The 15,680-nt window shown below is 39.7% G+C and overlaps 1 protein-coding gene across 2 annotated transcripts in view; it reads left to right on the top strand.

Annotated features, from left to right (window-relative positions):
- Positions 1-12,130, top strand: part of txndc16 (thioredoxin domain containing 16) — a 126,863-nt gene extending 114,733 nt beyond the window's left edge. For both annotated transcript variants that reach the window (XM_043697651.2, XM_087989857.1), the window contains exons 18-20: positions 1,015-1,181; positions 6,199-6,389; positions 11,126-12,130. In XM_043697651.2, the coding sequence (XP_043553586.2) occupies positions 1,015-1,181; positions 6,199-6,389; positions 11,126-11,406 (639 nt within the window). In that variant the 3' untranslated portion in view covers positions 11,407-12,130. The remainder of the gene's footprint in view (positions 1-1,014; positions 1,182-6,198; positions 6,390-11,125) is intronic.
- Positions 12,131-15,680: the final 3,550 nt, after the last annotated feature.

Here is a 15,680-nt window from a genome sequence, read left to right as displayed (position 1 = left end):
CTCAGGCCTAAGTGGTACCCCCTTTTGTTTAAACTGTTCTAGACTTCTCCCCAATCACATTAACGAAAGAATACAATCCTAGTTTGCTCAATCTTTCTCCATAGGATAGTCCCATCATCCCAGGAACAAAGCTGATAATCCTTCATGGCATTCCTCGATGGCAGTAATATCTTTCCTGAAACTAAGACTGCACACAGTACTCCAGGTGTGGTTAGACCACACCTATATGCAATTGAAACAAGACTTCACTACTCCTGTAGTCAAAGCCTGTTGCAGTAAAGGCTAACATTACATTAGCTTTCCTCATAGCTCACTGCACCATGCATGTTAGCCTTCTCTGACTTATCGACAAGGACACCTAGGTCCCTTTGCACATCTACACTCTCCAATCTCTTAGCATTTACTCTGCACATCCTACCAAAGTGGATAACTTCATATTTTCCCACATTATGTTAATAGGCCATGTTTTCAGCCATTCATTAAGACTTTTCAAATACTCCTGAAGCCATTTTACATCTTTTTCACATACATCTTCCTCACTTTGTTATCATTTGCAAATTTGGAAGCATTCCATTTGGTCCACTCCTTCAAATCATTAATATAGAAATTGAGAAACACTGGGGCCCAAGCACTTATTCTTGCAATAAGCGATTAGTTAATCTGGCAATGTGTCTGTTTTCTGTCTGTGAGTTAATTATTAATCTACACCAGTACATTACCTCCTATCTCCTGTGCTTTAACATTTCTACACAGTTTCCTATGTAGGATTTTATCAGAATGGTGTCAGTAAAAGTGACAAATCTCTTCATAAATGTTTCTCTGTTGCTTCTTGGATTGTTGTAGCTGAGTAGGGGCAGACATACTTTCCAGACAGACATCACTTTATTGCAAATTGTAAAGGTGATCTGATCATAACCAATAAAGATTGCCTATAATTGTAGATTTGAATTGTTTGTAATTATCTCTACCATTTCTTAGTAACTTGTTCTCTTTTATTTCTATTTTTAACATTAGCCTGAAGTCACAGTGGAAACTTTCCCTTCTTATTTCCATCCTCTGAAACCATTGCTCATTCTTTTCATTGATAATGATGACACCAAGACTTCGAAAGCTAGAAATGAGCTTGAACAACTTACCAAGTTAAGAGATGCGCAGACTTATACCACATGCTGGATTGATTTGTGAGTCACAATTTCCTTTGCAGTAATTCATAAGATTTTGATATACTGCTAAGATTTTATATGATGGTGTGAGAAAAATATCAACATGGAAGCCAAAAATTTGAAATGAAGCCTCAAGTTGGCAGGGCAAATTAAACATGTCTTCATTGTTGCCACTCTGAAATGGTGGCACAGTGACTCAGTGGTTAGCATTGCTGCCGCACTGTGCCAGGGACCCGGGTTCAATTCCGGCCTTGGGTGACTGTGTGGAGTTTGCACGTTCTCCGTGTGTCTGCATAGATTTGCACCTGGTGCTCTGGTTTCCCCCCACAGTCCAAAGATGTGCAGTTATGGATTGGTTATGGTAAATTGCCCATAATGCCTAGGGATGTGCAGACTAGATGAATTAGCCATGAGAAATGTGGGGTTATGGGAATATATTGGGTGTTGGGATGAGTAGAATGTTGTTCGGAGAGTTGGTGCAACTCGATGGGCCAAATGGCTTCTTTTTGCACTGTAGGGATTCTATGATTGATTGATTGTCTATGATTGAGAGGAGATGAGAGTGTGGTGCTGGAAATGCACAGCAGGTCAGCTAGCATCTGAGGAGCAAGAGAATCAACGTTTCGGCAAAAGCCCTTCATCAGCAAACCAAGGTTGAGAGGGTTGAGAGGATGCTAGCTGTTTTTTTGCTGCTAGTATTCAGTAACAACATGAGTGGTTTTCACCATGAACAGGATGCTACTGTCTAGTAAAAAAAAGTTCTACATATACACAAATGCATAATGTGGTTATACGAATGTCATTGCACGTGTGATATAGTGCATGCCACATATATTAATACAAACGACCCTGGATCCATTCCAACTCAACAAAATGGATGGCAGCCATTCTCTCATACATTTCTCAAGACAATGCCTTGACCAATCACAGTCAATCTGCTTGGTTTAAAAATCAAACAAAGTGTATGAGTTAGCTGGCAGTCATCATTAACCGATTCATTCTCCATGGCAACAGCTCTACCAGTGACCACTTGCCATCCACTAAACCATCTCCTCCCTTCCAATATAAATGTTGCTTTCCCTTTAATTTGATTTTTCTTGTGAAATATCCTGATGAGTGCAAGACAAAAGCTTACATGTAATGTATCTCTAAAGAATTTATCACACTTGAGGGGTTGGCACAAGAATGCCTCAACACAAAACAATATTCTTCAACACGCTGAAAATGTACTTTAATTTTTGACAGAAAATTGTGAAGCATTGTTTTAGCCTGGACTGGTAACTAGTAGAAAGGTAAAAACAAGGACTGCAGATGCTAGAAACCAGAGTCTAGATTAGAGTGGTGCTGGAAAAGCACAGCAGGTCAGGCAGCATCCAAGGAGCAGGAAAATCGACAGTGGAGACCCCCCGAGGCTCCCAGCCTCCTTTCTAATGAAGGGCTTTTTCCTGAAACATCGATTTTCCTGCTCCTTGGCTTCTGCCTGACCTGCTGTGCTTTTTCAGCACCATCATCTTGACTCTAATCTCCAGCATTTGCAGTCCTCACTTTTGCCTAGTGGGTTTTTCAGGATGGCGACATGTAACTACTGGTGTGTCATATGGATTGGTATTGGAGCCACAATTACTTACATTGCATATTAATGATTCGGATGAGCAATGTGAATATAGCCAAGTTTGTGAATAACACAATATGGGTGGGAAGGCAAATGATGAGGATAACACAAAGATTTTGCAGAGGGATATAGACAGGTTACGTGAATAGGCAAAAACTTGGGAGATGGAATATAAAGTGGGAAAAATCTGAGGGATTATGCATTTTGTCAGGAAGAATAGATATATTATCAAAGTGGAGAAACACTGCAGAAAGCCACAGGACAGGGGGATTTGGTATTGGATTTTGGATTTGGAGTCCTCATCCATAAAAGACATAAAGCCAGCATTCAAGGTTAGTGGGTAATGAGAAGACAAAAAGAATGTTGGACTTAGTTTCAGAGGGAATGGAGTATATAAGTGGGAAAGGTTTGCTAAGGCTATAAAAGGCATTATTAAGACCATAGCTACACTACTGTGAACAGTTTTGAGCCCCTTATGTATACTTTATTAATTGTTCTTTCCACCTGTCTTGCCACCTTCAATGATCTGTGCAAGGATATACCCAGGTCCCTCTGCTCCTGTATACCTCCCCCACCCCCACTTTAGAATTGTACGTAAAATTGTATTGTCCTTCCATGTTCAACCAAAGTGAGTTACCTCCCACTTCTCTGCTTTGAACTTTATATGCCACCAATCCACTCACGCCACCAACCTGTCAAGTCCTTTTGGAGTTGCACACTACCTGCTCCAGTTGACCATTTTTCCCAGTTTGAGTCATCTGCAAACTTTGAAATTCTCACCTATATACCAAGTTCCAGATCAATAATATATATATATATTAGCAAAATCAAGCGTCTCAATACCAACCCCTGGGGAACTCTACTACAAACCTTCCTCCAGCCCAGAAAATGTCTGCTGACCATTGCTATCTATTTCTTGTAACTCAGTCAATTTCTATTTAAGTTGCCACTGTCCCTTTTATACCATGACTAACAACTTTCTTCATATGTCTGTTGTGTGATACTGTATCAGGCACCTTCTGGAAATCCATAAATACCACATCAACAGTGATACCCTCATTGGCACTTTCTGTCAACTCTTCAGAGAACTCCAGCAAGTTAGTTAAACACAGTTTCCCCTTTAGAAATCCATGCCCACTCTTTCTCAACAGTCCATCTTTTTCATATGACTACCAACTCCATTCCAAATAATTGTTTCTGGAAGTTTCCCCAGAAATTAAACTGATCGGCCTGCAATTACTGAGATTTTACTTACAACCTTTTTTTGAACAAGGCTGTAATGTTTGCAATCCTCCAGTCTTCTGGCACGTCCCTCAAGTCCAGGAAGTACTGGAAGATCACAGCCTGTTTACCCACAATTTCTATCCTCACTTCCTTCAGAATCCTAGAAAGCATCTCTTTGTAACCGTCTACGACCTGACAAAGGACGTGGCCCCAAATCAAATATCTGGCCCTAAGCAAAAATCTTGGGCCATGGCATTGGCAAAAGGCACAGCCCCCTACCGAAGAAAGGGCCTCTAATTCCTGACAGAATTCACAGACCATGGCCCCTGGCAAAAGGTACAAATCAGGGCCTCTGCCAAAATGCATGGCCCTCGATCCCTGGTAAAAGACATGGCAACTGGCCCCAGTCCAAGAAAAAACACACGACTCCTGACCAAAGGCTTGACCCATGATTCCCAATTGAGGGCATAGCACCTTGCCCTTGGTCCCTGGCCAAAAGGCACAGGCCTCAATACTTACCAAAAGAGACCTCTGACACAACTGATGGACTACTGCCACTTACTTTTCTAACTGATCGCTGCTCCTCAAGTCACAAAGTGTTCCTATGCTGTGATAACTGATGATAGTCAGAGAGGCATAGAGATGTACATCATGGAAACAGACCCTTCGGTCCAACTTGTCCATGCCAACCAGACATCTTAAATTAATCTAGTCCCTTTTGCCAGCATTTAGCCCATATCCTTCTAAACCCTTCCTATTCATGTACCCATCCAGATGCCTTTTAAATGCTGTAATTGTATCAGCCTCCACCACTTCCTCTGGCAGATCATTTCATATACACACCCTCCTCTGCATGAAAATGTTGCCCCTTAGGTCTCTTTTAAATCTTTCTTCTATCACCCTAGAATTATGCCCTCTAGTTCTGATCTCTCCTACCCCAAGGAAAAGACCTTGTTTATTTACCCCATCCATGCCCCTCATGATTTTATAAACCTCTATAAGGTCACCCCTCAGCCTCTGACACTTCAGGGAAAACAGCCTTAGCCTGTTCAGCCTCTCCCTTTTGATCAAATCCTCCAACCCTGGCAACGTGCTTGTAAATCTTTTCTGAACCCTTTCCTGTTTCACGACATCCTTTTGATAGGAGGGAGACCAGAATCGTCCACAATATTCCAAATGTGACCTAACCAATGATGAACCATTTTTTAATGGCAAGCATGGGAGAGACTGGTGGAGCAACTCCTCACCGGTTCTGTCTGTTCTGTTTATGGCGATGGTTATTCTCTGGTTAGTTCACTCTGTGACTGATTTTTTTTCCACATTGTTTTGATAACTTTCGGGGATGAATTTGCCTACTGCCCCCGTGTATTTCAGATGCTGATTCAGAGTGAGGGCACTAAAAGTACTGCTCAGTGGTTACACTGATTTCAAGCATGCAATTTATGTAATCAACCATATAACCATATATTGCATTTCAAAGAGGTTGCAATTTATTTTTCTCTCCATTCACCATGTTTTGTAGCATGAGAGAAAATAAAAGTTCTTACGCAATTCCAGTGTTTGGACAGCTGGATTTGGGGTACTGTACCTACAGTATAAACTGACTGCTTCCATATCCCATGACAAGATCATCTGTTAGTCATGTTAAAATGCATCTACTAAATATGACTCCAGTCTGGGAAGCCTTGTCACATACTATCAAGTACAATCTGACCAGTTAACATTTTAATAATTAGATAAAAACAAGAGTGTGCTTAAACAATTTTTTCTAATCCAACTAAAAATCCCAAAACTTTTAGTATACCTCTGTTGCTCAGGTATAGCTCTAGCAATTAACTAAACTTAGTTTGAAATCACCAGAAATTAATCTAATTTTCTCTAATTTGTATTGTATGTTGGTTGACGGTTAAACTGGTTAATTTTGAAGTAACCTTTCATGGATTTTATTTGTTAATTTGTAATTTGGACTTGTTCAGATCTTTTACTTGGCAGTAATTCTTTTCACAACAGATGTCCTTTCTATTCCCAAAGCATCATTTTGAAAACCTTTTCAGCTGTTTGGTCAATGATGGGCATTGATTTTACTTAAATGTGCAACACATGTAATTCAATTTTAATAGCATAACTAATTATTTAGCAGTCCTGTGGTTTTGTTAATTTGTTGCTAATAACTTATACCCATGTTTTTAAACCACTAAGACGAAAGACACATGTCGGAAAAGAGATTCTTCAAGTATATTTGAACTACCTCCCACAGCTGCCAGCACTGGTCTTAGTGCAACTCAGCTGTCATGGCCATGTGTTTGCATTTCCGGAAGGAGAGCTGATATCAACGGTCGGTGTGCTACATTGGTTAGAGAAGGTACAAACAGGACAGGAGATTCCAAAATGTAAGTAATATCAATGTTTTCCAATAATACATTTAAACAGCTGAGTCTGCAATGCAAGAATAATGGTTATCAGATGGATGAAATTCCTATGCCTTCCAGTTCAGTCCAGCTGTACGTCTGGTGACAATGTATGGAAAGAGCTAGTAAAGAGACCAGGACATCGATATCCTGGGATATTACAGATTCTTGCAAGTCCCTAAGAAGCACAGACTTCCTAAACTGAAATAATGTCACTTGCCTGAGTGGGTTAATAGGTGGAGGGCAGTTCCAAAGCCAGACACTTCATCATTCATGTTCCTCTGCATTATTGACAAAAATTCAGATCTATCATCCGCCTTGTAATTGGGGCGCCCATTATTTACCAGACCTAGCCGAACCTACAAAAGTATTAAATATTTTTGAATTCCTTCTTGCCCTTTTAAAAAGGAGTGGGGGGGGTGGGGAGAATGAGTGTGGAACAGGGTCACAGAAATATACCTTTAGAGATGACATTGTAAATGAGTAATGAAATCAGTTCATGATTTTCTTATGCTAATGTTGCTGACATTGTATTAACAGTGCTGGAATTGATTGAAATAGAAGTGAATGAAAAGATGGAAGTTTGGGAAATCAAATCGGACAATATAACTTAAGAAACAGCAGTAATGTTGAAGCCTAGAAATTTCAACTGTAGTAAAACATTATGAGTTATTCTTCATTGTAGCATTTAGAGTTTGTTTTTACCATGTAACATCCAAAGTTAAGAGCTGAAAATGTGTTGCTGGAAAAGTGCAGCAGGTCAGGCAGCATCCAAGGACCAGGAGAATCGACGTTTCGGGCATAAGCCCTTCTTCAGGAAAGGAATCCAAAGTTATCAAACTTCAATTTGCATTAGAATTTTAGAAATATGCTGTTGATTCCTCCACCAAATAACAAAACTGTCTATGCTAGAATTCTTGGTATCTGCTAGCTGGTTCCTAGGATGTATTCCTGATGGTGCCTCTCATCCTCATATACTCGGGCAGGGTGAAGATCAGAGGTTCCTGGTAGGCACATCTAACACTTCCACCACGCCACTGCTCTGCATATTTTCAGGGCCAAGCTTTTGTTTTTAGTTTGCAATCAGGACTTACTGACATAGCTGTGATATTGTCCATCTTGAGTTGCCATGTGAACGTGAGTGATGGCATTCCATGATAGTGGTACTTCAGGACTTCCTGGATGTTGACCATGTGATACTGAACAAATAGCATATTTCTGAATCAGGATTGAGGATAGCAAGAAGCTATCTTAGTTACAATATGGGCTTATTGGTTTGGTTACTTGTTTTTCTGAAAAATCTGTCTGTTGACAACTTGTATTTTTACCATGTGTTTTGGATTTGTGGCTGATTTTCACTCCAGTTATTATATGTATTTAGAGGCATTGTCCATCATGTGTCAAACTTATTTTAATGTTCTTTCTTTGACATATGTTGCACCAGTGATTTTTAACTTTATTTCAAGGTCTTGATACTTTTGTAACAGTGAAAAGTTCAAATACATCAGTATTGACATTCACCATATGTCTTGTGATAGTCAAAGGTAACACTGACTATGGTAATACTGAAAGCTGGGCAAAACCTAAAGAGGAAGGAAGTCAGGTTTACATCACAGCCCAAATGATAAAAGCTGAACGGAAGCCTGAGAAAAAGGAATTCCTTTTACATCACCTCCCAAAGTGCTTTTTAAGCAGTAAATATAAATGTCAAGAATTCTCGGAACAGCATGGCTGTACAGCCAATGTAAGAATGACTAGATCATCTGCTTTTGTGTTGTTGATTGAGTGAGCAGTTTTTCCCAGGACTTGGGAGAATCAACTGCTCTTTCTGAAATAATGTCATGCGGTCTGTCGCATTTTTTAAGATGATCTAATTGGTTAAGTCTCTCAGCTGAGGAACAGCATCTCTGGTGATGCCATATTCCCTCAGCGCTAGACTGAAATGTCATCTTAGATTATGTGCTCAAGTCTCATGGGTTTCAAACTCACAAACTCTGACTCCAAAGTGAGAGTGCAATCAACTGAACAAAGCTGCCAAGTTTACATTAAAAATAAAATAGAACTCAAAGAAATGTTACTTCCAGCAAGAGGAAAGCAGAAGAATTTTGACTCAGGATGGAATCTTGCCTGCTGCTGAACAATGTAGGAAGGAAGGTTGGGAAAATCTTGTGAAACCTATCTAAATGGAATTTCTTAACTAGAGAGCAAAATAATCTTGTTTTCCAACAACATGTTGAATGGCAAGATGGGATTCTCATTAGTAAGTGGTGAGAGGTCTATTTTCATGCATTAGTATCCTCATTATTACATCCTGTCACCTCATTTATATGCAGTTTCCCACTAGCTAGATAGAACTAGATGGAGATTATTTCTGACATGAAGGTTGGGCTGGTAGAGTGGTGACTCTAGTTCAATGTTTGCTCCTTCAACCCTCCATCTTGGATACCAGACACCAACATAACACCCCTCCAGACCCCTGTTAGCAATGTGCGGTGCCAATTTTCCTCTGTCTGACATGTCTTGGGCAGTTGACAGGAATTGTGCAGGGCAGCTGTGAACTGCCAGCACCTGACCAGGTGCAGATCTGGACTTTAAAGATGATGCCAAAATCCCAGGATGTCCCAGCAGTGGCCAGCTCTTCTACCTGTGGGGAGTAGGTGAGTGTAACTTGCGGGGTGACATGGGTTATGGCACAGAGTTTGCAAGATGGTGTGAGAAAACTCACCAAGGCTCATGGAGTAAACTTCTGCATGAAAGTCGCCAAAGTTAACACTTAGCCTAAATTTCTGGTAAAATTTAGCCCTCAGTATTGCAAGTCACCAGTTAGTAGTTTTACCCCAGACTCTTGAATGGCGCAGGAAGAATATTTAGTTATATTGGTTCCAAGTAGGTAGAAGAACTTCACATGGGCACTAAGTTGCAGGCCTAAAACTATTAAAGCTCATGAATCATGAAAAACACATTGTGACTAATAGACTGCACAGTTTGTGACATTGCAAAATAGTTTTGACTTGGCTTCAGTGTAACCCTCTAATGAAATTCACCATGCACTCCTTGAAAATTCTGGTACTGTATTAATCACATTTGTTACTAACTCACTTGCACATTCCATATTTCCATATGGTACTTCATTTATAAGCTCAACAGACAGACTCAATTGCTTCTGGCAAATAAATCTCCAGTTTAGGGAGGATGGACAATTGGAAATGGACCAAAAAGGAATTGGAATAATTGACAGTTGAAATAACCAGTGCATGGTTGAAGATTTTAACCACAAGTTAGGTGAGGAATTGATAAATGCAGTCAATGTTACCAAAATGGAAATAAGCAGATCATGAAGGAGAGGGACAAGATATCTCACAACTTCTGCTTCTTCAGATTCACTTGTGATAGGTTCTATCTGTGGTCTTACCAGTGTTGCCCACATCTGAGAGCAAATAAATTAAGCGAGAACTCATATTGAAGAGTCCAAATAACGAATAATGTTGTGGAACAACTAGCTTCATTTTACCAGAAACCTTATAATTTTGGAATAAAGCTGTTTGAATGATTAGAATTACTTCTAAGATCTATTTCTTTAACTGAGCTTGTCCGATGAAACGTTTTTCATGTAATTCCTGACATAATGTGAATATAAGTGGAGGATTTAATTTCATTACCTGAGACCCAACAGAATAAACCATTGTCATATCCTGTGGGCAAAATCAGGAATGATAAGATAATGGAAGAACGTTTGGAATTTTGATGATGATGTATGTAGAATCAGAGACTGAATCTGAAATGACATGGGTTTGAGGGAAGAGGTGGTGACATGTTAGTGATATCACTAAATTAGTATTTTAGAACCCTAAACTATTGCTTTGAGGACTTCAGTGTAAAGTTCTCCACGGCAGATGGTGACATTTGAATATAGCACCATCTAGAATTAAAAGCTAATCTAAGTTGCTTTCTAACCATTATCAGTTATTGTAAAAGCCCATCTGGTTCACTGATGTCCTTTAGAGAAAGAAATCTTTGCTTAATGTAACTCCAAGTCCACATCAATATGGTTGACTCCTAACTGTCCTCTGAAATGGCTTGTATCAAATTGATAGAAAATCTACATGAAGGAATTAATCTAGCAGCAAACTCAGTTTTCTGCAAAAACCATCCTTACTGACACCTGGGAGCTTGTGCCAAAATTGGAAGAGCTGTCCCAGAGACTGGTCAAACAGGTCTAACAAATCAAAAATGGACATCTGTGAGGCAGTATAGGCCATCAAGAGCAGATTGTGCATTCAATCACAATCTAACCTCAGAGCCCAGCATAACCCCCATCCTAACATTATCATCATGCTGGGAGATCCAGTCTCGTTCAATGCAGAGTGCAGGATTGTTTGTCAGGAGCAGCACCAGGCATATCGAAAAATAAGGTGTCAAACTGCTGAAGCTACATAAAAGACATGTATGCCAAATAGCAGAAGCAGCACACAACCAATGGATCAAATCTAAGCTCTAGCCTTGCCACATCCTGTGGTGAATGATCATGCACTATGAATGGAAATGGAACCACTTTCTTATCCAAGCCCAAAACTGCATGCAAAAGCTCCAAGGACCAGCCATTTGCTTTTCCCATCAAAGTATTGTATTGAAGCTTTAAATAAGTAATTATTGACAGTTCAACTTACATGTTTTCAAACGTCAGATGTTTACAAGTTTTGACAATCATACTTTCACAGGTAATCTGCAAAGAAAAGAGTGGACACCCCCACGAGCTACTTATGATTTTCTGGCCATCATGGATATTGTACGTCCTGGATTTGCAAAGCAGAGGATACCCAATTCTGCAAACCAAGAAAAATCCTATGAACAGGAGGAAAGTGAGACTGAACAATTGCATGAGAGTGGTGAGGAAGAAGTTCAAAGTGAATTTGTTGCAACATCTCAAAATGTGCAAGGAACTCCTACACAACCAGATGAGCAAACGAAAATGCAGCATGAACTTCATAATGAACTATGATCAGAAACCACAGTTCAGTAAGTGGATAGCTCTGAGACTGTTGGCCAGCTATACTGATTCTAGCAGCTGAGGCACAATGGTATTTGCTTCTGAATGTTGTTATAGACTTTATCAGCAGAAGGTGCAAATTACTATCAGAAGCTGATTGTGCAACAGTAACTGAACACTTCAGTTAATCCTGTACTGCTTAACATTTCCTGCATGAGTCAGACAAAATAAAGCAGTCAGTTTTCCTAATAATGTATATTTCTGGATTTCAACTAATTCCATAATTCATTAGTAGTTTATTTTGTTACTCATCTGAAATTAGAAAGAATTTAGTACAGTATGTCTCAGTAAATTAAAGCAGTGAAAATGCTAGTCTTCTGTATGTCTTGAATATTATTGTACAGGTTGATTTAACATATTTTACAGCAAGCCTCTCAGTCCAAAGTGGTGGAGACTTGATTACTTATAACTATGGCTCCAGACCATGTGAATTCCTGCATGTACTCAAGATCCCCTATTCGACTCCTTTCAAATTTCAGTAAGTGTGCCAGAGTCTGACTCTTGTATTTTAGGCAGGTAAAATTGATCTTTAATATTGAGCTGATGTGTGGTATACATTGGCAGGATAGGATTTGTTCTTTCTTCACCCAAATTATAGCGATATAAGCCAGTTTTAACTGTTCACAGAATATTGTGCTTTTTGAAATTTTATTAAACCATTAACATTTGTTAATAATTTGAGCTTATGTGTGTACTTTAATAAGAACAATACAAGCATTTTGTAGATAGTCCTTTGCTAAATACGGATAGTAAAAGTTATTGCAGAAATATGCATTTTTATTTCATTAACTAATGATTATACACAAGAGGAAGAAGTGTATAATCATTAGTTAATTAATTCTCCTGGATTCACGAGAATTTTAAAAATTTCAATCGTCTCATGACTGAATGGTTTGGTCTGAAATTATTTACAATACCTTGTTAAAAGATTCTATTGCAAACAAGTAAAAACAATGATCTTAAAAATGTCTGGCCCATTGTACAAATAGTTGTGGTTATAGTGTGCCTACCAGGTTTGATATCCATGCAAAATTACGAATTAGGGGTGGGTGCAGTCCACTTAGACCTCAAGTCTGCCTTGCCATTCAGTAAGATCATGACTGATCCAATTTGGCACAGTTGAATTGCAGTGAATCTAGTATTCTGCTTGAAAGCATCAGCAAAGAAAGGATAGACCCCAGGCTTCCTTTAAACTGTCATTTATTTTTTTTTAGATTAGATTAGATTAGATTACAGTGTGGAAACAGGCCCTTCGGCCCAACAAGTCCACACCGACCCGCCGAAGCGAAACCCACCCATTCCCCTACATTTACCCCCCACCTAACACTACGGGCAATTCAGTATGGCCAATTCACCTAACCTGCACATCTTTGGACTGTGGGAGGAAACCGGAGCACCCGGAGGAAACCCACGCAGACACGGGGAGAACGTGCAAACTCCACACAGTCAGTCGCCTGAGTCGGGAATTGAACCCGGGTCTCTGGCGTTGCGAGGCAACAGTGCTAACCACTGTGCCACCGTGCCGCCCACATTATTCTAATGTTGTAATTTAATTCACTGGCTAAATTTTAACTGTAGCCTATAATTTTCTGTACTCTTCACTTCACTTCAAAATTAATGCATGAAAATGTGCACTACTCTTCTACACAGATGTACTGTGATTTATAAAAGTTGTCCTATGTCCAACGCTAGTTAGCGGCAAAGGTTGAGAACCCATGTCTATCTGGTTAAATTATCAACTTCATTATTCTATATACTGGCTTAAATTGTGTGTTTCATTAAATCAGATTGCAAGTTTGCCTGTTTGTAAGGCTAAGAGGCTCACTTCAAGTTGCTAAATCAAATTGTACCGCAGTTGCTGTGGCTATTTACAACTGAGTGTAACATGTTTTCAGTGTGAGAGCATGTTCAGGTGTTGTGGTCTTTTGTACAACCATCTGCATCAGAGGAATAGTGACTACAGAATGCAGGTTTAACTTCTTGTCCAAATTCTCAATCTGAAATGGCCTCAAGGGCAACACAAGGGATGCCTCAAGGGCAACACAAATCTGAGGGAATATTGCCATTTAACAATCCCCCACCATCAGCTGTAATAAAAAGGAGGCAGCAGTTTCCCTTGCACATGTGACCTAAGTGAAGAGGACGAAAGAGAAGGTCATGTTCTTACAATACACAAATTCATATTTCATTCCAATTTGGCTTTTGTGGGACATTCTTTATCCCCAATGTGCTTATCTTGCTGCTCAGAAGACTGCTCTTCCTTTTCTAACTAACTCCATCACATCTCCCTGTTGCTACTTCAGTTGTGCATGGCACAGTATTTTCGGATTATGTGGCACAGTCTCTGGATTGAATTCAAACATTCCCTCAAACCTATCCAAGCATCAGTACATCATCTTCAGGAGCCCTATTGTCTGCTCCATAATGGTCAATATGGAAGAATGGGCTGTATTGTATCTACATTGAGCCTCAGTCAGTGGGCTGTATAACAGAGCAATAAGCCATGGCTGTATGAGTAACTCATTTTCTACTAACCATCCATATCAGGCATCTGGCCCTTGGAGCGAAGCAGGAACATGGGGTGTTCCCAAGGAGGTAGGCATCATGGCAGCTTTCAAGCTCCCAGATACAGACTTTTAAGCTATGGTATTGGTGATCACAGATAGCTAGTACATTGATAGAATTGAATCTTTTCAGTTGAAGAAGTCAGCTGTGTTGTGACATGATGCTCTCAATGTAATGTATCTACCATCTATAGCACCCTTTACCCAGGGAAGTCAGGTATTCACACAGCAAGGTGGTGATCTTCCCCTTCTCTTGTGTTTGGAATAAATGTCATGAACCATGGCAGCTCCATACTGAAAGTGTGTGTTTGGGTGCACAACAGGCTTTTAAAGATGGCACAAGTGCAAGGGATGGTGTTTCAGCAGATATCCAATCAGCGGTGAGTTGTGCAAATACAAGTTATGAGTTGCAGTGGAAGTTAGAAGTATGAGACACCATGGTAATGAATATCTGAGTTGAATTTGGTAAGATAGGGCATGAAGGCTCACAAGGCCTCTTGGTGAGAAACCCTGCACAAAAATCAATGCAATTCAGACTCTCAAAAAATGTGAGATTCAGCTCCATGTTCCCAGCGGCCTGTACAGTGTGATGAACCACACCCAATTACAACAGCTTTGAAATGTACTGGCCATTTACATTAAAATGCAGGGTATCTCAATATGACAGGTTGGAATTAGTTTCTCGGTCTAAAATAGTTCAATTAACAATAAATAAGATCTTAGTTATGCACATTCAGGATCCAAACAGTGAAATTAATGACTGTTTCATTTTTTACTAATGTAGTTTGAGAGATGAATGCTAACTAGCACACTAAAAATATTCCTCCTCCTCCCTGGAAAAAAAAGTCCCATAATCTTTTACGTTTACCTAAATCACAACAGCATTTTGTAATGCCTTTAAGGTACCAAAGTGTCCAACATACTTAAAAGGGGTATTATTAAACAGAAATTGACACTGGGTTGTATAAGAAGCTAGAAGGACGGATGACCAAAGACTTGGACATGAAGGTCGGTGAAGAGACAATGAGAATATGGGAGGGTATTCAGTGGTCACCATTGGTTGAATTAAATTGGGGTAAACATGAGGCCAGTAAAGGAACACAATTATATTGTGGTTGGAGGAGATTACAGAGCCAGGGATGGGCAACTCCATGGATGGATTTGAAAACAAGGTTAATAATTTTTAAATCGATGCATTACTTGACTGCAAGCCAATGTAAATCATTGACCATAAGGTCTTAGTGCAATTTAGGATACACGAGAGAAGTTTTTTAATGACTGTTTTAAACATTCATTAAGCATGGCTGAGAGTTTCAGCAGCTGATAAACTGAATCAGGAATGGAGTCAGGTGATGTTCCTGAGAGGCAGTCTCAGTGATGGTAGGGCTATCTGTTTGAAAGCACCACCTGGATAAGATTATGTGAACAGTCTGGTTCAAGCACAGGCAGCTGAATGGGAGAGGAATGGGGTTGGAGGTTAGGATAAGGAATTTGCAACAGGGGCTCAGGACAAAGTATTTTACTGGATAATGTTTCATTGATGACTAGAGCTTAGACAAGCTGTGACAAGTTACACATGAAGGAGGATTCAAGAGGTATTAAGGTAAAGCTCTTCATCATTATGGCATCTGTGGAACCTGATTTTAGGCTTTTTGATAATGC

This window comes from Chiloscyllium plagiosum, unplaced genomic scaffold (assembly GCF_037043375.1).
Source record: "Chiloscyllium plagiosum isolate Xiang-an unplaced genomic scaffold, Cpla_swu_hap1 HiC_scaffold_8, whole genome shotgun sequence".
In the NCBI taxonomy this organism is placed as follows: Eukaryota; Metazoa; Chordata; class Chondrichthyes; order Orectolobiformes; family Hemiscylliidae; genus Chiloscyllium; species Chiloscyllium plagiosum.
This window is presented reverse-complemented; position numbering and strand designations above follow the sequence as displayed.